This window comes from Mirounga angustirostris, unplaced genomic scaffold (genome assembly GCF_029215605.1).
Source record: "Mirounga angustirostris isolate CCGP_5_RB_7025 unplaced genomic scaffold, mMirAng1.0.hap1 SCAF_9, whole genome shotgun sequence".
In the NCBI taxonomy this organism is placed as follows: domain Eukaryota; kingdom Metazoa; phylum Chordata; class Mammalia; order Carnivora; family Phocidae; genus Mirounga; species Mirounga angustirostris.
This window is the reverse complement of record NW_026991717.1, coordinates 60,480,040-60,506,000: the sequence shown is the minus strand read 5'-3', so window position 1 is coordinate 60,506,000 and position 25,961 is coordinate 60,480,040. Positions and strand designations below refer to the sequence as shown.

General features: G+C 37.6%; 1 protein-coding gene, 1 non-coding gene and 1 pseudogene across 7 annotated transcripts in view; 1 reads left to right on the top strand and 2 right to left on the bottom strand.

The window, feature by feature from the left end:
- Positions 1 to 25,961, bottom strand: part of UBR1 (ubiquitin protein ligase E3 component n-recognin 1) — a 157,323-nt gene that overhangs the window by 109,748 nt on the left and 21,614 nt on the right. For 5 of the 6 annotated variants that reach the window (XR_010405032.1, XM_064570569.1, XM_064570568.1 and 2 more), the window contains exons 4-5: positions 15,287 to 15,397; positions 1,306 to 1,436 (exon numbers count right to left, since the gene is read on the bottom strand). Coding sequence is in view for 5 of the 6 variants with exons in the window: in XM_064570569.1 (XP_064426639.1) it covers positions 1,306 to 1,436; positions 15,287 to 15,397 (242 nt within the window). In the remaining variant the exon portion in view is untranslated. Of the gene's footprint in view, positions 1 to 1,305; positions 1,437 to 15,286; positions 15,398 to 24,108; positions 24,141 to 25,961 lie in introns of all 6 variants that reach the window. The other variant, XM_064570572.1, reaches the window with a different exon arrangement.
- On the top strand, positions 579 to 995 carry LOC123861998 (prefoldin subunit 6-like; annotated as a pseudogene).
- Positions 13,230 to 13,333, bottom strand: LOC123862559 (U6 spliceosomal RNA). Its single transcript, XR_006795263.1, has one exon. It is a non-coding gene; the product is annotated as a U6 spliceosomal RNA (small nuclear RNA).

Below are 25,961 nucleotides of genomic sequence, written 5' to 3'. Positions count from 1 at the left end.
TAAAGAGTTTAATTGACATTATCACATATCTGAAATTAAAGCCTTTTTGGATGCAATCTTTGATGACCTTTATTTCCCCAAGCAGTTTATGGCCCACAAAGAGTCAAAACAATACATTTAATGTCTTTATAAATTAAAATTAATTCTCTCCCCTCCTAAAACAAAAAAAATCCATAAAAGGAACAACAGTATTTGAATTTGTGACGCAATTTTGTGAAATTCCTAATATTACATGGATAGAAAAATTCCCACAAGGCCCAAACTGTATCTTCATATCAGATCTGGAATTCTCTTGTACCTTTGTAAGTTAAGAGCAAATCTGTCACTGAAAGACTTATGGCTGTTAAAAATTGCTGGGTTTTAGTTTTAAAATGTTAAATCCCTACAACTAGTAGGGAAATAATCCTAGGTATCAAAGCACATGGTAAAGGGCTATCTTCTTATTACCATCACAAACCTCTTGGGGAATCTGGATGTTGGTCTAGGACAGGATCAAACTGGGCAATTTACTTCTCTTCTGGGATGAGTAGCTATTAGGTCCTTATAAATCATTTAGAATAAGACCCCCAGCCCAAATAATGAAAGAAAGGCCTTTATCCCCGCCATGGGCTGAGCTAATCCAGAAGAAGCTACAGGGAAAGGGGGAGAAATATCAGCAGCTACAGAAGGACTTGAGTAAATCCATGTCAGGGTGGCAAAGCTTGAGGCACAACTAACAGAAAGTAATACTGTGAAGGAGGAGCTGGCCCTGCTAGATGTGTCCAACATGGTCTTTAAATTTCTGCGTCCTGTGCTGGTCAAACAGGAGCTGGGAGAGGCTCAGGCCACAGTGGGGAAGAGGCTGGACTGTATCACAGCTGAAATTAAGCGATATGAATCCCAGCTCCAGGACCTCGAACGGCAGTCAGAGCAACAGAAGGAGACCCTGGCTCAGCTGCAGCAGGAGTTCCAGCGGGCCCAGGCAACCCAAGGCAGGGGCTTCTGGGAAGGCCTGACCCCGTGGTGGGGGAAGGGGAGGGGAGGGAATGAAGCAGCTCTAGGGTCTATACTGTAGCTAATAAAATGTGAAAACACCTCATGTTTTCTGACCAAAAAAAAAGACCCCCAGAATGCTCTTTCTTAAAAGTCAGCAGCTCCTGTTTAGGGTTTTCTTTTGGCTTACCTTCTGTTAGTGCCTGTGCAGAGCATCTCATATAAATGGACATTTTGGAAGTATTCCCAAAAGAGAATTCTCTACATAATTGTCATAATGCCGATAAATTATAATCTTTGCTAAAACTTCTCCCTTTTGAAAAATGTCCTCACCTTATCTGGAGTTCAGGAGGCAGTTCTTTTTCCTCTTCCCATATAGTCATTTCTACAATGTATTTTATCACTGAAGGGAATATTTTCCGGGCTTGGGCAATTACCTCTTCATTCAATGGACAACGTAAATTCTGTAAGACAATATAGAAAAAATATAACTACTAACATTGTATACAAATAAATGGTTGAGAAAATGTTATTAATTTGTAATTATTTTAATGACTTCATTACACCATCCTTCAGGAACAAATTCAAGTTGAGCTCAAGAGGGTTGCTATTCACATCAGTTTAGCTTAATTCCTTGTGGCCAAGTTGGTGCTACAGATAGAAAGGAAAGGAGACAGAACACAGAGTCCCCTTTTTAGTGATGCTCTCCCTTATGAATGTTCTCTGCCTTCCTGAGTAGCCTAATTATGGTAATATCAGAGAACATTTGGTTATCCCTTAGACCTTACAAAAAACTTTTCTCATTATTTCAACTGATCCTCATACCCACTCTGTAAGAAAGGGAGAGAGTTAGTGACATTTTTTAAAAAGATATTATTTATTTGAGAGAGAGAGCATGAGAGAGCACATGCAAGAGAGAAAATGAGCAGGGGGGGAGAGGCAGAGGGAAAGGGAGAAGGAGGCTCCCCACTGAGCAGGGAGCCCAATGCGGGCTTGATCCCAGAACCCTGGGATCATGACCTGAGCAGAAGGCAGATGCTTAACGAAATGTGCCACCCAGATGTCCAAGAATTAGCGACATTTAAAGGATAAGGAACCCATCCAAGGTAAAAGAGCCTATAAATAGCAGGAATGACTAAAACCTGAGTCTTTGGCTCCCACAAAAAAACATGTTCTCTTTATTCCAGACCACTACCTCCTTAACAAAAGGCTTGCTGAAATCAATCAGCTAAAAAATCCATTCAAATGCTCTTTTGATTTTCATACAAATCAAAACCACAATGAGATACTTCTTTATACCTGCTACAGTTACTGTAATAAAAAAGACACATAATAACAAGTGCTGGCCAGGATGGAGAGAAATTTGAACGTTTATACACTGCTGGTGGAAATGTAAGATGGTGCAGCCAATTCGGAAAATAGTCTGATAGATGCTCAAAATATTTAGCATAGTTATATGACCCAGCAATTCCACTCCTACATATCTATACAAAATAAATGAAAACATGTCTGAAACAAAAACATATACACAAATATTCATAGCAGCATTATTTATAATAGCCAAAGAGTGGAAACAACCCCAATGTCTATCAACTGATGAATGGATAAATAAAATATGAATTCTTTTTTTTTTTTTAAGATTTTATTTATTTGACAGAGAGAGACACAGCGAGAGAGGGAACACAAGCAGGAGGAGTGGGAGAGAGAGAAGCAGGCTCTCTGCTGAGCAGAGAGCCCAACGCGGGGCTTGATCCCAGGACCCCAAAATCATGACCTGAGCCGAAGGCAGACGCTTAATGACTGAGCCACCCAGGCGCCCCTAAAATATGAATTCTTATACAACAGAATATTACTTGTACCAAAAAGTACCTGGTACAACATGGATGAACCTTGAAAACATTATGCTGGTGAAAAAAGCCAATCATAAAAGACCACATACTATATGATCCCATTTATATAAAATGTCCATAATAGGCATATGTATAGGGACAGAAAGTAAAATAGTGATTGCCTAAGGCTGGGGAGTCTGTAAGAAATGGAGAGTGACTGCTGATAGATACAGGGTTTCTTTTGGGGGTGATGAAAATGTTCTATAATTGAGGTGATGGATGAAAAACTCTGTGAATACACCAAAAAGTGCTGAATTATACACTTTAAATGGGAGAATTTTTTAATATGGTATCAAGTTACATCTCAATAAGCTGTTTAAACAAAGAGTAAACAGGAAAAAAAAAAACAAAGGAGCTCTTTAAGACAAAAAAATCCAGTAGAAATTCAATATAAGATTTTAATATTAAATTTTAACCTACCTGCTACAGACTGTTCTAATGAACTGTTTCATTCTGCATTCACCAAACTTTTAACCTACACATTTTTACTATTTTGCACCTATTCTTTCTCACTCTCCAATGCTTTATGATTTCAATTTTTACCTTCTCTTCAATATGTCACCTTCTCTCTGGAGATTTTTTTCAGAAGCATTTACTAGAGAGAGATACAAAGAGTGCCAAAGTACTAAGAGCAATATTGGTCCACTACATTCCTATTTCATATATATATATATACATATATATAATACATATAATACACACATATATGTATTTTTTTTAGCTCAGTATATCCTTTCAAATTCTTCAAAATAGTAGTCCGAGGTGAAGAGTTAAAAGAATCAACTCATTACTTCCATGCCATAGCAATCAGAAGTAAGTCCTTTAGAAGAGGTCTGGTAAGTATATAAGAAACTTTCAAGCAAAGCATTAACGCTTAGAAAATAAGGTCAGGGCGCCTGGGTGGCTCAGTTAGTTAAGCGACTGCCTTCGGCTCAGGTCATGATCCTGGAGTCCCGGGATCGAGTCCCGCATTGGGCTCCCTGCTCAGCAGGGAGTCTGCTTCTCCCTCTGACCCTCCCCCCCTCTCATGTGCTCTCTCTCTCTCTCTCAAATAAATAAATAAAATCTTAAAAAAAAAAAAAAAAGAAAAGAAGAAGGTCAGTGAGAGGAAACAAAAGGGCTATAATCTAAATAGGAAAAAAAAAAAACTTATTAACCCAGAAATGTACTGCAAAACTAGAGAGAAACTGCTTTTATATATATACAGGAAAGAGGCCTCTCTTCAAAAGACATTGCCAAAAGCTGGATGATTGGCTGATTAGTATCAGCCAGAGCAGATTACACTTGGTAGATCCCTACTATGACTGGCACAATGCCATGCACCTGGTAGAGTATGGCTTTCACATTCATCAAAGCAAAGATGAAACAAACGCTAGGTACACAGGACTGTTCGTGTTGCATGAATTGATTAGTTATATGCTAGCCATAGGTGCCCTTCTTTCACCTCCAGATAATCAGTAAGTTCCAGAATATCCAGGTTTACTTTTTGGATAAGTCTGAACGACCAATCACCCTTTGAATCTAATTCTAAATCCAAGATCAGCTTAGTTCAAGACTAAATTCAGTGTTCTGAGGCCACTATGATTCAGGAAAACCCCAAACGGACTGGAAATCCATGAGGCAGAGGGAGGGAAGCTAGTTTTGTAAACTCTGAGTCAACTTAACTCCCAAGGATTCTTCAGGTATTTAAAACACAAAGACAGGGGCGCCTGGGTGGCTCAGTCGTTAAGCATCTGCCTTCGGCTCAGGTCATGATCCCAGAGTCCTGGGATCCAGCCCCGTGAGCCCTGCATTGGGCTCCCTGCTCAGCGGGAAGCCTGCTTCACCCTCTCCCGCTCCTCCTGCTTGTGTTCCCTCTCTCACTGTCTCTCTGTCAAATAAATAAATAAAATATTAAATAAATAAATAAGTAAAACACAAAGACAGTTTTTGCAGAATGACTAGTTATGGAATGAACAGGTTATAAATCACTCTCTACGTGCCAAAAGATTTCAAAATATTTTGACGTATTAGAAAAGTGAAATAATCAGAATTAAAAGCGTTCCTTAAAACAAAAATGAGAATAAAATTGAAAGGGTTACACTGGTATTCCAGGTAATGGACATTTGGTAATATTTAATCAAGAAACGGGCACTTGATAAGTATTTGTCAAGTGAAGGAATGGCCATCTGAGATTAGGACAAGTAAATGAGTAAGAGGGAAGAGGCAATCTAAAAATCGAATGCTGAATAGTAAAGTAAATGGGGGAAAAGGCTAACAATTGGTGAATGGGTAACAAGTATATGACTATTCTTTGTACTATTTTTATTTTTGCAGCTTTTCATAAATTTGAAATTATTTCTAAATTCAAGATTTTAAAAAACCGTCTGGAACGCAGAATCTAAAGATCTGAATTTTAGGTCCAACTTTGCCACTGACTAGATAATGCAAACCTGAGCAAGTCACTTTACTGAGGCTCTGTTTCTACTTCTATAAAATGGAGCTCCTGTATCTACCTCACAAAGTAGTAATGAGGATAAAATTATATAATTCGCGTCAAAGATTTCTGTTAATTCTAAAACATACAAATGTGAGGTATTATTAGTATCAGAAGTAAGAAAGGTAATGGGAAAAGTAGTAGGAGCTGCAATACTAATACTAATGACGACAGCTAACATTTACTGGGCCCTTAGAATACTCCCAGGCAAATTCTAGAGCTAAGCACTTTGCATGTATTATCTCATTTAATCCTCACAGCCCTGTGAGGCGGATGGTATTATCTCCAGTTTAGAGATATACTGAAAGGCAGAAAGGTTGAGTAACTCTGCCAAAGTCACAGAGCTATCAGTGGGGTTCTAAAACAAACTAAGGACACCTGTTCTAGAGCCCATACTGTTGCCCTCTGATGCTTCTACTCAAGAGAAGACAACACATTTTACCTCTCCAAATATAATTCCATTTCTTTCCATTCTGAGTTTTGTAAAATGGAGTACACTACACACAAGTGGTCACATAGCACAAACATACAGAATACCAGGGGTTTCTTAATGATAGATCATTATCCTTTATGATACACTGCAATGTTTTTTTCTGGTCTGTCATTTAATCTCATGACAAAGTTTTTACTATAAAGAAGTTATTAATATTTGCAGAAGCAATTTATTATCTTTTCCTTTTTATGGCTTCTAAATTTAAAGAAAAATCTGAGAAAAGCCCAATCTACTTCAAGATTATTTTTAAAAATTTACCCATATTTCTTTCTAACAAGTTCATAATTTCTTTTCTTTACAAAAAAGCTTTAAAAAATCCTTGATATTTCTGGAATTTATCTGATCAAGCTTTATATTTTTTTCCCCTCAAATGGGCAGCCAGTTACATACCACCACCGATCTGAAATGCTATCTTTACTACCAATTTGGATTTAGATTCTCTTTCCTATTCCATTCTTTGCTGTCTATTCCTGTAGCAAGAGTCACATTATTTGTATTACTACAGCTCTTTAGTACATTTTAAGTCTGTTAGACCTACTCACACTCATAACTCTTTATTTCAGCTTTTCCTGACAATTCTCACAGATTATTTCTCCAGAAGAACTTCTGCTTTGTCAAGTTCCAAAAGAGTATTTGGCTATTATTCTGGTTGGGGAAATACTGATTTTGTGGATTAACTCTAGAAAAAATTTTGATACTGTATATTTTTTTGTAATATTGAATCTTCCAATCCAAAAATGAAGTATATCTCCTGATTTTTTTTTAAAAGAGATACTTTTTTTTTTAGGATTTTATTTATTTACTTGACAGAGAGAAAGACAGCGAGACAGGGAACACAAGCAGGGGGAGTGGGAGAGGGAGAAGCAGGCTTCCTGCGGAGCAGGGAGCCCGATGCAGGGCTCGATCTCAGGACCCCGGGATCATGACCTGAGCCGAAGGCAGATGCTTAATGACTGAGCCACCCAGGCGCCCCTATCTCCTGATTTTTCTTTCTTTCATGCCTATTGGAGTATACTTTTTAAGTTTCTTAAAATAGACCTGGCAGATTTATTTTTTTCCAAAGTATTATTCCATAAGTATATTTTTTCTCATGCTATAATGAATGAGATCTTCTCCTCCATTACATTTTTAAAAAAAATAATCTCTATACCCAACATGGGGCTTGAACTCACGACCTCAAGATCTAAGAGTCATATGCTCCACTGACTGAGCCAGCCGAGCACCCCTCTTCCATTACATTTTCTTTTTTTTTCCCCCCAAGATTTATTTATTTTAGAGAGAGAGCGTGCATGAGCAGGAGGGGCAGAGGAAGAGAGTATAGAATCTGAAGCAGACTTCATGCTAAGTGCAGAGCCCAACATGGAGCTTGATCTCACGAGTCTGAGATCACAACCTGAGCCAAAACCAAGACTTGGATACTTAACCAACTGTACCACCCAGGTGCCCCTTCCATTATATTTTCTAAAAGATATTATTGCTCGTAAGGCATTCAAGTAATATTTGTTGAATACATTAAACAGAAAAACCAATGGTTTTTAATATGAATTCTGTAACCAATAACTGGACTAAACTCTACTTTCTATTTCTTTTTCAGTTAACATTCTTGGGTTTTCCAGGTATCATGATGATTTTGCCTCCTCTCCAATACTGATGTATTTCAGTCTGTTCTGTGAGTCTATTTGATTGACTTCCACAACAGTGTTAAATAACAACAGCAGTGGATTTCCTTTTCTTCTCTCTATAATGGGAATACCCTAGTGTTTTATCATCAAACATGATTAATGACTTTTGATTTCAGGTCAATAATCCTGGAAGAAATTGAGAATGTTATCAAAGAAGCTACTTTCCCAACTAAAAAAAAAATTTTTTTTAAAGATTTTATTTATTTATTTGACAGAGAGAGACACAGCAAGAGAGGGAACACAAGCAGGGGGAGTGGGAGAGGGAGAAGCAGGCTTCCTGCTGAGCAGGGAGCCCGATGCGGGGCTCGATCCCAGGACACTGGGCTCATGACCTGAGCCGAAGGCAGATGCTTAACGACTGAGCCACCCAGGCGCCCCCTTTCCCAACTAAAATTAACAACTCAGGAAACAACAGATGTTGGTGAAGATGTGGAGAAAGGGGAACCCTGTTACACTGTTTGTGGGAATGCAAACTGGTACAGCCACCCTGGAAAACAGTATGGAGGTTCCTCAAAAAGTTAAAAATAGAAATGCCCTATGACCCAGCAATTGCACTACTAGGTATTTATCCAAAGGATACAAAAATACGGATTTGAAGAGGCACATGCACCCCAATGTTTATAGCAGTAATGTCCAGAATAGCCAAAATATGGGAAGAGCCCAGATGTGGTGTGTAGTGTGTGTATGTATGTATATACAAGCTATATTCCACAGAATGGAGTATTACTCAGCCATCAAAAAGAATGAAATCCTGGGGTGCCTGGGTGGCTCAGTCATTAGGCGTCTGCCTTCGGCTCAGGTCATGATCCCAGGGTCCTGGGATCGAGCCCTGCATCAGGCTCCCTGCTCAGCAGGGAGCCTGCTTCTCCCTCTCCCACTCCCCTTGCTTGTGTTCCTGCTTTTGCTATCTCTGTCTCTGTCAAATAAATAAATAAAATCTTAAAAAAAAAAAAAAGAATGAGATCTTGCCATTTGCAGCAACGTGGATGGAACTAGAGGTTATTATGCTAAGCAAAATAAGTCAGAGAAAAATATATTATTTCAATCATATGTGGAACTTAAGAAACACAACAGATGAACATAGGGGAAGGGAAGGGAAAATAAAATTAGACAAAAACAGAGGAAAATAAAATTAGACGAAAACCGAGAGGAAGGCAAACCATAAGAGACTCTTTACTCCAGGAAACAAACTGAGGTTGCTGCAGGGGAGGAGGGTGGGGGGATGGGGTAACTGGGTGATAGGCATTAAGGAAGGCACCTGAAATAACAAGCACTGGGTGTTGTTGTATGCAACTGATGAATCACTAAATTCTACCCCTGAAACTAATAATATAGTATGTGTTAATTAAATTGAATTTAAATAAAAATTTTTTTAAATTAAAAAAAAAAAGAGAAGAAAAAAGAAGCTACTTTCCCAGAAAGTGCCAGGATTAATGGTTTCACAAGTGAATTCCAAGAGGTCATTCCAGGAATGTAAGCATGATAGTGCTACATGATTCCTTTAAACTTGATTTCACCCAGTAATGTTTTATTTAGTATTTCAGCATAACAATTATTAATAAAACTGATCTGTAAATTCTCTATTTTGTCAGATATGAGGTCAATATAATGTTGGCTTTATGTAACAAATTTGGAAACTTTCTCTTTCCCCCCTTCTATGCTTAAGGACAGTTTCTATGTTTTTGTTATTTACTTGGTGTTTAATTGAGTGATTTTTCTTTTTATTTTTTTTTTCAAGATTTTTATTTATTTGTCAGAGAGAGGGAGAGAGAGCAAGCACAAGCAGGGGGAGTGACAGGCAGAGGGAGAAGCAGGCTCCCAGCCAAGCAAGGAGCCCGATGTGGGACTTGATTCCAGGACCCTGGGATCATGACCTGAGCTGAAGCCAGACACTTAACCAACTGAGCCACCCAGGTATCCCTGATTTTTATTTTTAATCAGTAAAATTTTTTAAATACAGAAAAACAGGACACTTTTACCTAAATTCAATAAGTTATTTTTCCATATATGTATTTTTTGTTCAAGGATTTTAAGGTAAAAATTAATTATATTTTACCCCTAAATACTTAATTATGTATCTCTAAAAAATTTTTTCTTACATACTTATAATACCATTATTATATCTAGTAACATTAATAATTTTTAAATATCTAATGTCTTGATCATATTCAATTTCCTTAATTCTTCCCAAAATATCTACTGCATTTGGTTATTATGTCAACATCACTTACATTTAAATGAATCTCCCATCCCCACTTCCAGCTTTTGTTCTTCATGACAGAAACCAGGCCATACTTCCTATAAAAACTCCTATCTTCTAGATTTGCCTTGAAATGTCCTACATTAATTTATATTTATCTTCCCTGTGGTCTTCTTTATCATGTTCATGTCTCCCCTGTATTTCCTAGAAGTTAAACCTCAAGGTTTTATTAAGTTCAGGCTAAACACAATTTTTATTTTTTTAAGATTTTATTTATTTATTCACGAGAGACAGAGAGAGAGAGAGGCAGAGGCAGAGGGATAAGGAGGCTTATGGACAGCTGGATGGACATTGAGTTGATGGACATTGAGTTGCTTCTACTTTTTATTACGAGTAATATATTATTCTATAATAATACTGTTATAACAATATTATGAATAACGCTACCATGAACATTCATGTCTAAATATTTGCTTGAACAACTGTTTTTAATTATTTTGAGTATATACCTAGAAGTGGAGTTGCTGGGGTGTATGATAACTCTACATTTAATCATTTGAAGAACTGCTAGACTATTTTCCAAAGTGGCTGCACTATTCTACATTTCTACCAACAGCATATGAGGGCTCCAACTTTGTCACATTCTCACTAACACTTGTTATGATTTGCGTTGTTGATTATAGCCATTAGTGGGTAGGAAAAAGAATGTCATGATTTTGGTTTGCATTTCCCTAATGAGTAATGATGCTAAGCATCTTCTCATGTGCTTATTGGCTGTGTGTGTGTGTGTGTGTGTACACACTCTTTGAAGAAATGACTTCATTTTTTTTCCTTTTTTAAATTTTATTTATTTATTTATTAAAGATTTTATTTATTTATTTGACAGAGAGAGAGAGAGGGAGTGGGAGCATAAGCAGGGGGAGTGTCAGGCAGGGGGAGAGGGAGAAACAGGCTCCCCGCCAAGCAGAGAGCCCAACGTGGGGTCGATCCCAGGACCCTGGGGTCATGACCCGAGCTGAAGGCAGATGCCTAACCAACTGAGCCACCCAGGTGCCCTCATTATGGTTTTGATGTGTATTTCCTTAAGGATTCCCTAAGTGATGTTGAGCATCTTCTTATGTGCCTATTGCCTATTTGTATGTCTTCTTTGTGGAGAAACGTCTATTAAAGTCTTTTGCCCATTTTGTATTCTGCTTGTTTCACTGTTTCTATTCCTAATTTGATGAAAGCTTTTACTTACTTTTAAAGATTTTATTTATTTATTTGACAAAGACAGAAAGAGCACAAGTAGGCAGAGCAGCAGGCAGGGGGAGAGGGAGAAGCAGGCTCCCCACTGAGCAGGGAGCCCGACACGGGGCTCCATCCCAGGACCCCAAGATCATGACCCTAGCCAAAGGCAGATGCTTAACCGACTGAGCCACCCAGGTGCCCCAGAAATGACTATTTATGAAGAAATGACTATTTGCTTGTTTTAAAAATTGGGTTGTCTTTTTTTTTTTTTTTAAAGATTTTATTTATTTATTTGACAGAGAGAGAGACAGCGAGAGCAGGAACACAAGCAGGGGGAGTGGGAGGGGGAGAAGCAGGCTTCCTGCCGAGCAGGGAGCCCGATGTGGGACTCGATCCCAGAACCCTGGGATCATGACCTGAGCCGAAGGCAGACGCTTAACGACTGAGCCACCCAGGCGCCCTGGGTTGTCTTTTTATTATGGAGTTTTAAGAGCTCTTTTTTTTCAAGATTTTATTTATTTATTTTACAGAGAGACACAGTGAGAGAGGGAACATAAGCAGGCGGAGTGGGAGAGGGAGAAGCAGGCTTCCCTTGGAGCGGGGAGCCCGATGCGGGGCTCGATCCCAGGACCCTGGGATCATGACCTGAGCCGAAGGCAGACGCTTAATGACTGAGCCACCCAGGTGCCCCTTAAGAGCTCTTTATAAGCTCTAGATACAAGTCCCTTGTCAGAAAATATGATTTGCAAACATATTTCTCCCATTCTGTATACTTTTCATTTTCTTGACAGTGTCCTTTGATGAAGTCCAATTATCTATTTTTTCTTGTATTATTCAGGCTTTTGCTGTCATATCTATCAATCCACTGCCAAATATGAGGTAATGAAGATTTACCTCTATGTTTTCTTTTAAGAGTTTTATAGTTTTAGCTCTCACATTTAGGTTTTTGATCCATTTTGAGCTAATTTTCATGTATGCTGTGAGCTAGGGATCCAGACTCATTCTTTTGCATGTGGATATCTAGTTGTTCTGGTACCACTTGATAAAAAGACTATTCTTTTCCTAGGGAATGCCCTTCCTATTCTGGTTGAAAAACAGTTGACCACAGACATGTGGGTTTATTTCTGGGCTCTCAAACCTATTCTCATAATCTCTCTGTTTATCATTGTCATATCACACTGTCTTGATTACTGTTGCTTTGCAGTAGGTTTTGAAATAGAGAAGTATGAATTCTCCAAATTTGTTCTTTTTCAAGGTTGTTTTGGCTATTCTGTGTCCCTTATAATTCCACATAAACTTTTTTTAAAATTTTATTTTATTATGTTATGTTAATCACCATACATCATTAGTTTTTTTGTTTTTTTTTTAATTTTTTTTATTCTTATGTTAATCCCCATACATTACATCATTAGTTTTAGATGAAGTGTTCATACATCATTAGTTTTTGATGTAGTGTTCCATGATTCATTGTTTGCATATAACACCCAGTGCTCCATTCAGTACATGCCCTCTTTAATACCCATCACCAGGCTAACCCATCCTCCTACCCCCCTCCCCTCTACAACCCTCAGTTTGTTTCTCAGAGTCCATAGTCTCTCATGGTTTGTCTCCCCCTCTGATTCCCCCTGCCTTCATTTTTCCCTTCCTGCTATCTTTTTCTTCTTCTTCTTCTTCTTTTTTAACATATAATGTATTATTTGTTTCAGAGGTACAGGTCTGTGATTCAACAGTCTTACACAATTCACAGTGCTCACCCTAGCACATACCCTCTCCGATGTCTATCACCCAGCCACCCCATCCCTCCCACCCCCCACCATTCCAGCAACCCTCAGTTTGTTTCCTGAGATTAAGAATTCCTTATATCAGTGAGATCATATGATACATGTCTTTCTCTGATTGACTTATTTCGCTTAGCATAATACCCTCTAGTTCATCCACGTTGTTGCAACATCCATTAAGATGATCATGCGGTTTTGTTTTTTTCAGTTTTTAGAAAATTTTATTTTTTCCCAGTATTTCAAATTTCTTGTAGTTAACATATATAGTGTAATACTAGTTTCAGGAGTAGAATTTAGTGATTCATCACTTACATATAACACCCAGTGCTTATCACAGTGCCCTCTTTAATATCCATCACCCATTTAGCCCATCCCCCTGCCCCCAGCAACCCTCAGTTTATTCTCTATAGTTAAGAGTCTCTTATGGTTTGTCTCCCTCTCTCTTTTTTTTTTCTTTCCCTTATGTTCATCTGTTTTGTTTCTTAAATTCCACATATGAGTGAAATCATAAACATATGGAACACTTCACCAGTTTGTGTGTCATCCTTACACAGGGGCCATGCTAATCTTCTCTTTATCATTTCAATTTTAGCATATGTGCTGCCAAGTGAGCTGATTTTTAGATGTTAACCTATGTACTTTATTTTACATCCTGTGAGGAGGCTCATTATGCCATATCACCCCACTATTAGTAATGATGCTAATACTGATGACCAGTTTCAGGAGATGACAATATGGTATCTCCATTATAAAGTTTCACTTTTTTTCTGTATGCCTAGCAAGTAATCTATGACATGACAATTTAGAACTATGTGAATATTGTTCTTTATCAACTCATGTCTTAATGGATTTAGCATCCATTAATGAGCCTTGCCTGAATCAAATATTTCCTCAAGGTTTGCAAAATGTTGATTATTCTAATTCTATTATCCCGTCTCTATTAGCTAGCTAGCAATCACCTAGAAAGAAGAGCTTTACCTCATAAACTGGAAAGACTTGTTTACCATGAAATACAACTCCTATTGAAAAGGTAGAATAGGGCCTCCTGAGTGACTCAGTTGGTTAAGCGTCCAACTCTCAATTTCGGCTCAGGTCATGATCTCAGGGTCGTGGGATAGAGCCCCAAGTAGGGCTCCCAGTTCAGAGCGAGTTCAGGACGTGGTCTGCTTCAAATTCTCTCTCTCCCTCTGCCCCTCCCCCCACTCCTGCTCTCACACACGCTCTCTCCCTCTCTAAAATAAATAAAATCTTTAAAAAAAATGGTAGAGGGCGCCTGGGTGGCTCAGTTGGTTAAGCGACTGCCTTCGGCTCAGGTCATGATCCTGGAGTCCCAGTATCGAGTCCCGCATCAGGCTCCCTGCTCGGCAGGGAGTCTGCTTCTCCCTCTGACCCTCCCCCCTCTCATGTACTCGCTCTCTCTCATTCTCTCTCTCTCAAATAAATAAATAAAATCTTTAAAAAAAATAAAAAAATAAAAAAAAATGGTAGAATAAATGCTTAGTTCATTCTCTTTAATTACCAGTTTTTAAAGTGAGAAATTAATATAATAACCATTGCCATAGCAACGAACCACTGCCATGGCAAAATTATTTGTTTGTTTAAGTTCTCTGCAAGTTTTATTAGGCACTCATGAATTTTCATATATTATGATTCAATCAGTTATAGTAGTTATTATTATTATTTTGATGTTCCAATTGTCCAACTCCGATCAATGACAGCTCTTTCAAGCTGGGTCCTAGATTCTTTAGACACAAACCCATCCTCATAAGCTTACCTATTCCTTGACTCAGACCTGGTCAGGTATTTTTACAAGCCCTGAGTTCTTTTAGTGGGTAATAGTACTTAAAGAGATCAAAATCTGGGCCCTAGGGGTATTCAATGCTAGAGGATTATCTGGAACAGTTTAAAGAGTACAAAAACTATTTCTTACAGTTCTGAAAAGGGTTACTCTGTGAAACCATTTGAACATAGGAAGTACTTATTAGGAAGTACTTTCTTATAACAACATTCCAAATTTCTTCATTGGTTATTAACTGTTCAAATTTTCTCCATGTTTGAAAAAAATCATGAAATTTTATACAGTCTGATAAAATAATTCATTTTTCAAATGTACTTGCACAGTCTTATCAAGAGTCTTTTATACCCTTTTAATTTCTTCTGTATCTGTGGGTTTTTGTTTTTTCCTCATTCTCCTTCCTAATAGCCTTTATCTGGGCTTACTCACTTTTCTTGATTAGGATATATAGCAGATAATCAATTTATTGACTGTTTTTTCTTTAAGAAAAGGAATTACTGAAGTTACATGTCAGTTCTACTGTTCCATTTGCTCTTTTAGCCTTATATGTCGTTTACTCTTACTTATCAAATTGACTGCTTAACAAGCAGAAGAAATTCACTCTTTAGACAAAGAATACAGAGTGGAATAAAACTCCTTACATTTAAATACTGGAACATAAAAAGCAGGCTTTTTAATGGAATTGAGTTTAACCCATACACATAACATTTCTTTCTATCTAAGTGCATCAAGCTTAAAATAATTAGCAATTTTTAAAAATACTATTCTTACCTCTTTTGTAGTACCTGCTCTTCCAGGTTCATGACTTACACAAAAAGGGCCAGTTTTCCATGCCTCTGTGTCTCCACAGTCACAAAATCCCCCTCCAGTAGAAGTATGCATCTGATAAATGAAAAATGAGTTTGTCTTGATTTCAAACATATTACAAAGCAAGAAGGATGAAGATGACTCAAATAATAAATGCTCCCCAATACTTAAACCTTAATTGCCATTAATATAATAGAAACCAAATAAACCAAAAACCATTTTAGTTAACCAAAATAAATAAAAATCTGAATACTTAATCACAACAAAAATGAGCCTTCAAAACTGACAAAATTTTGAAACAAATATGCTTTGAAACATCTAACTTTTAAATAATAGTTTTTAAAATTGTGTACTAATGGAGAACAGACTGTGAAGTATGCAAAAACAAAACAAAACAAAACAAAACAGCCCACTATGCAACACCTAGAATGCTTGAGTAATGACATTTTTCTGCTTAAACACACTTCTAAAAATCATTATAATACTTATATAGTTAAAAAATGTTTACAGTATTTACATCTATTTGATGTTCCACTGCAATTAAAATTATTTACTTTTACTTTTATTATTATCATTTACTATGTATTTTTCCTTTCAGGGTTCCTGCAAACAAAAAAATAAATGATGCGACATATATGAATCCTGATATAGGATGATGACAGTGGCCTGATTTTGAATCTTTCCCAAAACCTCCCTCTCCAAAACATAAAATAAACAAGGAGAGCAATAAAACCACACGATTTATGTCTGCAGCATTACTGAGAGATGAAAAATAAATGCCACGGCCTTCAAATGACTTGTTCCATTAGAGTTCCTATTGCCTATCGCTTCAAGCCTACAAATGCAGACGAGAGAGGAGCTTAAGAGATTCCATGAAAGAAAACAGAGAGGTACAGAGGACTTAAGTGAAGCATACACAAAGTCACACCCAATGTTGAGGAACATAGATTGAGACTTGGCAGTTCCCAGGGAAAGATCAAAAGTGAGCATGACCAGAAGTGGCAACCTGAGAGAAGCACTGCTTTTGGAGGAAAATGAAATACATTTAAAAAAAGTGATAAACCTTAACAGTGTGGCAGTAAATGAAAAAAGGAAATAAAAAGGGAAAATTAAGGATCCTACAGAAATGAGAGAAACAACACAGGGCCACTCTCCTCACCTCACCTCTACCACCACCATCATCTATAAAAGAAATTACACAGAAGAGGACCAAACTTATAGAAGAGAGCACTTGTGGACACTGTCCATGAAATAAAAAAGAAGTAGACCATATTCATACAGAACTATTACCAAAAAAGAAAGGCAAAAAATGCAGTAAGAGCCAAAACCCAATCACAAAGCTGAAGAAAACTGTAATCTAATGTTTCAAACTTAATTACATAGCCTCAAACGAGCATTTGGGGGATATGAAAACCCTTAATCAGATTAAAGCACCTTTAATTAGAAATAAACTAAGAACAGAAGTGGACAAAAAAGGAATAAATGAGACCTGACTGAACTCAGGAAAAAAAAATAAAAACAGAAGAGAACTAGAAAATCCTATCAGAAATGAATTCTAAATTATAAGGTGTCCAAGACAATACATTCAAATGAAAAATTAATAAATAACATTAAACAAAGCAGGAGAAACAATCAAGAGATGAAAATGCGATAATTAAAGAAATACAAGGTCAGAGAGAAAGGGGTTGCAACAGAAAACAGGCATTAACTGGAGTCACCAAAGAAGAAAATCTGAAAAATGGAACAGAGCTGATACTTAAAACTGTAATCTAAGGAAATTTCCTAAAATAAAAGAAGACCTGAATCTACACACTGAAAGCACCCATGAGTAACTAAAACTCACCTAATATGATCAACTCTGAAGTATATCCTACTAAAATTCTAAGACTTTAAAGATGAATGTCCTGAGGCTTTCTGGCAAAAAGATGAAATAACACAGTATAAGAATATTAGACTGGTGGGACGCCTGGGTGGCTCAGTTGTTAAGCTATAAAAATACAATTCTGAACATGTCGGAACATCGGGAATACTGTATATGTGAGCCCTTCCTGAGAAATCTACTTGAACAGAGATCAGCAAACTTTATGTATAAAGGAACAGATAGTGGGGTGCCTGGATGCTCAGTCAGTAAAGCATCTGACTCTGGATCTCAGCTCAGGTCTTGATCTCAGGGTCATGAGTTCAAGCCCTACTTAAAAAAAAAAAAGGAACAGATAGTAAATATGTTAGGCTTTTCGGGTCATATAATCTCTGTTGAATTACCCAAATCTACTGTTGTAGTGCAGAAACAGCCACAGATAATAAATACATACACGAGCAAGGTTATGTTCCAATAAAACTTGATTTATGGGCACTAGAATTTTAATTTTATATAATTTTCATGAAATAGGAATTTTAATTTCACATAATTTTCATGTATCATAAATTACTACTTTATCTTTTCCCCAACCACCTAGAAATATAAAAACAAACTTAGCTTGCAGGCCATACAGAAACAGGCAGTGAATCAGATCTGACCCACAAACTAGTTCACCAACCCTTAGAGGATGAGCTTCATCTGATCAAGAGGTGACTAGGAAGACCTCAGAAAAAGGACAGATGGTGAACATTTTATAAATTTAATTGCAGAGTTAAGATACAAATCAAAAGTAAGGACATGGATGAAGAACGTAAACATTATATGATCTAACAATCAGAAGGGCTACAACTAAAAATTGGGACAAGGGAAAGAGAAAATAAGATTATCAACTATTACACAGGTATTAAGAGGAAATCAAAGATACCATTAAAACTGACAGACTAGGGGCGCCTAGGTGGCTCAGATGGTTAAGCAACTACCTTCGGCTCAGGTCATGATCCCAGGGGCCTGGGATTGAGCCCCGTTTGGGCGCCCTGCTCAGCGGGGAGCCTGCTTCTCCCTCTCCCTCTGCCATTCTCCCCACTTGTGCCCTCTGGCTCTATCTCTCTGTCAAATAAATAAATAAAATCTTAAAAAAAAAAGTAAAAGCATAATCTTAGAATAGGGAATGGCATAGAAGCAAGGCACAAAATCTAGAAGCCTTAAAAAAATCTGGCAAATTTAACAATATATGTATTTAAAATGTCAAGACAAATGATAGCATAGATCAAGTTAAAAGATAGAAAACAGATCTTATAAAATCAAATATACACTTAAGATTTAGCAATCCTACTCCTAGGTTACTCACGAGAAATGCAAACATTTCCCCAAAGACTTGTACATGAATGTTTAAAAGAAGCTTTATTTAAAAGCTGGAAACAGGGGCGCCTGGGTGGCTCAGTCATTAAGCGTCTGCCTTCGGCTCCGGTCATGATCCCAGGATCCTGGGATTGAGCCCCGCATCGGGCTCCCTTCTCCGCGGGAAGCCTGCTTCTCCCTCTCCCACTCCCCCTGCTTGTGTTCCCTCTCTCTCTCTGTCTCTCTATGTCATATAAATAAATAAAATCTTTAAAAATAAAAAAATAAAAAATAAATAAAAGCTGGAAACAAACGTGCACCAACTGATGAAAAGAAATTGTAGCAGATCCATACAATGGCAATAAAAGGAACAAAATGCTGATATATGAGAGGATTTCAAAGGCATTATGCTAAGTGAAAAAAATCCAGACAGGAAACACTACACACTATATGATTTCATTTATATTACATTCTCAAAAGGCAAAAATATAGGGACAGAAAACAGTTCAGTGACTGCCGGGAACTAGGGGTATGGAGGCAAGGCAACTGAATGCAAAGAGTATCTGGCAGATGTCAAAACATGTCTTGATTGTGGTGATGGCCACTGAACTGTATAATGTTTGCAGTAACTTCAAACTGTACACTTTAAGTGTAGATTTCATTTTATATAAATTATATCTCAATAAATCACACTTAAAAACAAGGTTTTTTTAATTTTATTTTTTTTAGATTTTATTTATTTATTTGACAGAGAGAGACACAGTGAGAGAGGGAACACAAGCAGAAGTAGTGGGAAAGGGAGAAGCAGGCCTCCCGCTGAGCAGGGAGCCCCATGCGGGGCTCAATCCCAGGACCCTGGGATCATGGCCTGAGCCAAAGGCAGATGCTCCACCTACTGAGCCACACAGGTGCCCCAAAAACAAGTTTTTAAAAGACAAACATAATAAGATAATATTTGTAAAGTATTTAACATAGCAGTAAGTAAAAGGCAATAGAAAAATGAGTAAAGAAATAAACAATACATAGAAGAAATTAAACACTTAAAATACGAAAAGATGTTAATACTACACATAAGCAAATTAAAATAATGACATTCTTCAATAATCTGAAATCTATCTAACAGATGGCAAAATGTAAAAAAAGACTAAAGATTGGGGACAGTTGTGGAAAAAGAACATTTTCATATTCTTTTTTTTTTTTTAGATTTTATTTATTTATTTAAGAGAGAGAGAGAGCACACAAGCGGAGGTGAAGGGCAGAGGGAAAGGGAGAAGCAGACTCCCCCTGAGCAGGGTGCCCAACACGGGACTCAATCCTGGGACCCCAGGATCAGGACCTGAGACAAACCCGCAACCAACTAAGCCACCCAGGTGCTCCCATTTTCATATTCTTTTACTGAGAATGTAGCTCATGGTAATTCAAGGAAAATATTTGGCAAAAATCTAACAAAATTTTAAATGCATACACCCTTCAATCCAGAAAATCTATCTCTAAATATCTAGCCTCAGGCATTCTTGAATATATATATACATTGGTTCATATGAAAACAAAGGTATATGTGTATACTCCAATATTTTTGATCAGTGAAAAACTGGAAACATAATTATCTAAAAAAAGGAGAGGGCTAAATATATGATGATATAGGGCGCCTGGGTGGCTCAGTCGTTAAGCGTCGGCCTTTGGCTCAGGTCGTGATCCCGGGATCCTGGGATCGAGCCCCGCGTCGGGCTCCCTGCTCCAGGGGAAGCCTGGTTCTCCCTCTCCCACTCCCCCTGCTTGTGCTCCCTCTCTCGCTGTGTATCTGTCAAATAAATAAATAAAATCTTTAAAATATATATATATATGATGATATAATCCCGCAAAGGAATATATGCAACAATTAAATAAGGCAGGGGAGTTGTTGTTATATGTATCAACATAGAATTATCCCCATGACATACTGTTAGGTTGAAAACAAATTGCAAGATAGGATATACAGTAAGATCCCATCTATATACATACACACATACACACACCCCTCCTAAACATATAAATGTGTGTACATGTTTGTAAATACATAAAGATTTGTAAGGATGTACATACATTAAATTGTATTTAGTTTAACAAAGAAAGTACAATGGGACAGAATGGCAACTATAATTTTTATTTATATTTTTCTGTACTGTTTGAATTTTTAAAAAGATAGTTTTATTGTATTCCCTGGGTAAATTATTTTTTAGTGCTGTTGTGTTTCAAAGACAATATAAGAATAAATCTCATCATGTAGGATTACAGCAGGCTGATGTTAAAATAGACCTTCATGGTTATTTTTATAATTAAATGTTAGATATCAGCTCTATATATGATCTAGTCTTCTTGATCCTAACACTTCATTTCTTTCTTTTTTTTTTTTAAGATTTTATTTATTTATTTGGCAGAGAGAGGCACAGCGAGAGAGGGAATACAAGCAGGGGGAGTGGGAGAGGGAGAAGCAGGCTTCCCGCCGAGCAGGGAGCCCGATGGGGGGCTCGATCCCAGGACCCTGAGATCATGACCTGAGCCAAAGGCAGATGCTTAACGACTGAGCCACCCAGGCGCCCCTTAACACTTCATTTCAAGAGACGTTTGTTGAAAGCCTCTATGTCCCAGGTACTATGAAAGACATAGGAGGTATAAAGTCAGATCTGGGCCTTGTCCTAGAGAGTTTACAGTCAGATGGGGATGAAGGACACATAGACATATCATTGCAATTTAGTAAATGAAGATAGAAACATTACACAGGAAAGGGAGAAGAAAAAGAAGACTCATAGTGGGCTTTGTTTTCTTCTCCAGACTTATTGTAATTGACTCTGGAATGTGTTCAATAAAAGGACACCAATGTTAGAAGCAGACCTGGTTTTGGTATCAGTTTCCAAGATACAAGAAGACCCTGGTTAGGTGAACTCAGCCACTATTTTGGTTGTTTGATCAAAGCTACATTACTGTGATCGTGGCTTTCTGTAATTTAATCTACTTATCAAATCAATGACCTTGGCCCTGTCAGCAAGGATGATGGCAAAACAAACAGCCTGTTCCTTTTATCCAGGAAGATGGCAAAGTAGCAATGCAAGGGTATTTCATATTCACCATTCCAGAATAAGCAACGAGAAACAACATTAGAACAATCAGGAATACACTTTTCAATGAAGTGGGGAAAATTTTTTTTTAAGTTGGGTTCAGTTTGAAAGGTTTTAGTTTAAAGGGTTTCTATTTAAAGGTTTCTGCAGGTTCTGCGGGATTCTATACCACTACTTGTAGTACATTTGGTATAATTCTTTCCTGAAGCACTTTGGCAAAATGCACTAAGAACCTTTGAAATTCATAAAAATTAACAGACTTTTTTTTTTTATTTTATTTTATTTATTTATTTGAGAGAGAGAATGAGAGAGAGCACATGAGAGGGGGGGAGGGTCAGAGGGAGAAGCAGACTCCCTGCCGAGCAGGGAGCCTGATGCGGGACTCGATCCAGGGACTCCAGGATCATGACCTGAGCCGAAGGCAGTCGCTTAGCCAACTGAGCCACCCAGGCACCCCCAGACTTTGTTTTTTAGAACAGTTTTAGGTTTAAAGAAAAATTAAGCAGAAGATACCAAGTTCCCATATACCCCTTCTTCCCCCGACCAGTTTCCCCTATTATTGACACCTTGTATTAGAGTGATATATTTGTTGCAATTGAGGAGTCAATGTTGATACATTATTTTTTGATACATTATTATTAACTGAAGTCCACAATTTACATTAGGGTTCTCTGTGTTGTACACTTTTTTGGTTCTAACAAATTAATAATGACATGTATATACCACTTCAGTATCATACAGAATAGTTTTACTACCCTAAATATCCCCCGTGCTCCACCTATTCATTCCTCCATCCCTCCCACCACCATCCCCCAGGTCCTGAACTTTTTAGTCTCCACAGTGTTGCCTTTCCCAGAATGTGATACAGCTAGAACCACACAGTATCTAGTCTTTCACAGTAGCTTCTTTCACTTTGTAACATGCATTTACGGTCCTGCCATCTCTTAGTAGCTCATTTCTTTTTATCACTGAAAAATATTCTACTGTAGGGGTGCCTGCCTGGGTGGCTCAGTTGGTTAAGCGACTGCCCAGGTCATGATCCTGGAGTCTCAGGATCGAGTCCCGCATCGGGCTCCCTGCTCAGCAGGGAGTCTGCTTCTCCCTCTGACCCTCCCCGGTCTCATACTCTCTCTCTCTATCTCATTCTCTCTCTCAAATAAATAAATAAATCTTAAAAAAAAAATTCCATTGTACTGGTATACCAAAGTGGCTTATCTATTCATCTATTGATGGATATCTTGGTTGCTTCCAAGTTTTGGTAAATGTGAAAAAACCTGCTATAAACATTCCTGTGCAGTTTTTTGTGTGGGTGTAAGTTTTCCGTTTATTTGGGTAAATATTAAGGAACACAACTGCTGGATCATATGGTTACAGTATGTTTACTTCTGTAAGAAACTGCCAAAATGTTTTCCCAAGTAGCTGTACCATTTTGCATTTCCCCCAGGAATGAATTAAGAGTTCCTGTTGCTCCTATCCTCATCAGCATTTCGTGTTGTCACTGTTTTGGATTTTGGCCATTCTAATAGGTGTGTAGTGGTACTTCATTCTTGTATTAATTTAGTAACAGGTGATGCTAAGCATTTTTCATGTACTCGTTGGCCATTTATATATCTTCTCAGTGAAGTCTGTTTCAGATCTTTTGCCCATTTTTTAACTGGGTTGTTAATTTTCTTACTGTTTAAGAGTATTTTGTACATTTTGGATACCAGTCCTTTATCACATACATGTATTGCAGACTTTCACCTAATCTGTGGCTGGTCTTTCTATTTCCTGAAATGTCCATATTTTTCAATCCAGTAATTCCACCTCTGAGAACCTATCCTAAGGAAATAATCCTACATATAGATAAGTGATTCACACATAAAGATATTTATAGCAGGGTGCCTGGGTGGCTTGGTTGGTTAAGCATCTGAATCTTGATTTCGGCTTGGGTCATGATCTCAGGGTGGTGAGTCTGAGCCCAGGTTGCGCTCCACGCTCAGTGTGGAGTCAGCTTGAGATTCTCCCCATCTCCCTCTGCCCCTGCCCCCACCCACACACATGCTCTCTAAAATAGATTAATCTATTAATCTATTAATCTACTAATCTATAAAAGATGTTCTGGGTGATGGACATTGGGGAGGCTATGTGCTATGATGAGCGCTATGAACTGTGTAAGACTGATGAATCACAGACCTGTACCCCTGAAACAAATAATACATTATATGTTAATAAAAAAAAGATGTTTATAGCAACACTGCTTACTATAAAAAAAAAATAACAATCCTAATTACATTCCCCCAATAATAGGTAAACAATTAAAATAAATTATGGTTAAGTATTATATATACAATGTTTTAAAAGAAACACCAAAAACTGAATGCATAATTTTATATATTTTGCTTTTTCCATATAAAAGTATACCATGAGAATTTTTTTCTTTCATAACTTTTTAAGCTTCATTTGAAAACATTTATTTCTGATTAAAGGGGATGATTGTATGAATATAGGCATACCTCAGAGATCATACAGGTTTAGCTTCAGACCACTGAAAAACAGCAAACAGCATGATAAAGTGAGTCAAATGACTTTTTTGGTTTCCTAGTACTTATAAAAGTTACATTTACACTATACTGTAGTCTATTAAGTATCTAAATTATTGTCATTATATCTAAAAAATGATGTATATACCTTCATTTAAAAATACTTTACTGTTTAAAATGCTAACCATCATCTAAGGTTTCAGTAAGTGGTAATCTTTTTGCTGGTGGAGGGTCTTGCCTTGATGTTGATGGCTGCTGACTGATCAGTGTGGTGGCTGCTGAAGAAGGGGTGGCTGTAGCAATTTCTTAAAATAAGACAACAATGAAGCATATATACCACGTTGACTGACTCTTTCATCAACAATTCTTCTGTTCCATGCAATGCTACTTGATAGCATTTTATCTACACTTGAACTTCTTTCAAAATTGAAGTCAATCCTCTCAAACCCTGCCAATAATTTATCAACTATGTTTATGGAATATTCTAAATCTGTTGTCATTTCAACAGTCTTCACCAGGAAGACTATCTCAAGAAACCACTGCTCACCCATCAAAAGCAACTCGTCATCCATTACAGCTTGATCATAGATTGCAGCAATTCAGTCATGTCTTCAAGCTTTAGTTCTCTTGCTATTCCTACCACATCTGCAGTTATTTTCCTCCAACAAAGTCCTGAACCCCTCAAAGTCATCCTTGAGGGTTGGAATCAACTTCTTCCAAATTCCTTTTCATGTTTTTTCCTTCTTTGCATGAATCATGAATGTTCTTAATGGTATCTAAAATGATGAATCCTTTCCATAAACCTTTCAATTTACTTTGCCCAGACCCATCAGAGGAATTACTATCTACAGCAGGTGTAGTTTTATGATATGTATTTCTTAAATAAGACTTGAACGTTGAAATGACTCCTTGATCCACGGGCTGCAGAATGGATGCTCTGTTAGCATCAAAACAACATTAATCTTATTGTACATCTCCATCAGAGCTCTTGGGTGAACAGATGCACTGTCAGTGAGCAGTCACATTTTGAAGAGAATCTTTTATCTGAGCAGTAGGTCTCATCAGTGAGCTTAAAATATACAGTAAACCATGTTGTAAACAGAAATGTTGTCATCAAGGCTTTGTTGTTCCATTTATAGAGAACAGGCAAACTAGTTTTCATGTAATTCTTAAGGGCCTTAGGATTTTCAGAAATGCAAATGAGCACTGGCTTCAACTTCAAGACATCAGTTGCATTAGCCCATAACAAAAAAGTCAGCATGTCTTTTGAAGCTTTGAAGCCGGGCAATGACTTCTCTCTGGCTATTAAAGTCCTAGATGGCATCCTCTTCCAATACAAGGCTGTTTTGTCTACATTGAAGATCTGTTGTTGAGTAGAGCCACCTTCATTAATAATCTCAGCTAGATCTCCTGGAGATCTTGCTGCAGCTTCTACATCAGCACTTGCTGCTTCATCTCGCACTTTAGCACTTTATGTTACGGAGATGGCTTCTTTCCTTAAACCTCATGAACCAACCTCTGCTAGCTTCCAACTTTTCTTCGGTAGCTTCCTCACTCCTCTCAGCCTTTACAGAATTGAAGAGCGGTATGGTCTTGCTCTAGATTAGGCTTTGCTGTAAGGGAATATTGTAGTTGATTTGACCTTCTATCCAGACCCCTCACACTTTTTCCATATCAGCAATAAGGCTGTTTTGCTTTCTAATCATTCATGTGTTCACTGGAGTAGCACTTTTAATTTCCTTCAAGAACTTTTCCTTTGCATTCACAACCTAGCTAACTGGCACAAGAGGTCTGGCTTTCAGCCCTCACTCAGCTTTCACCATGCC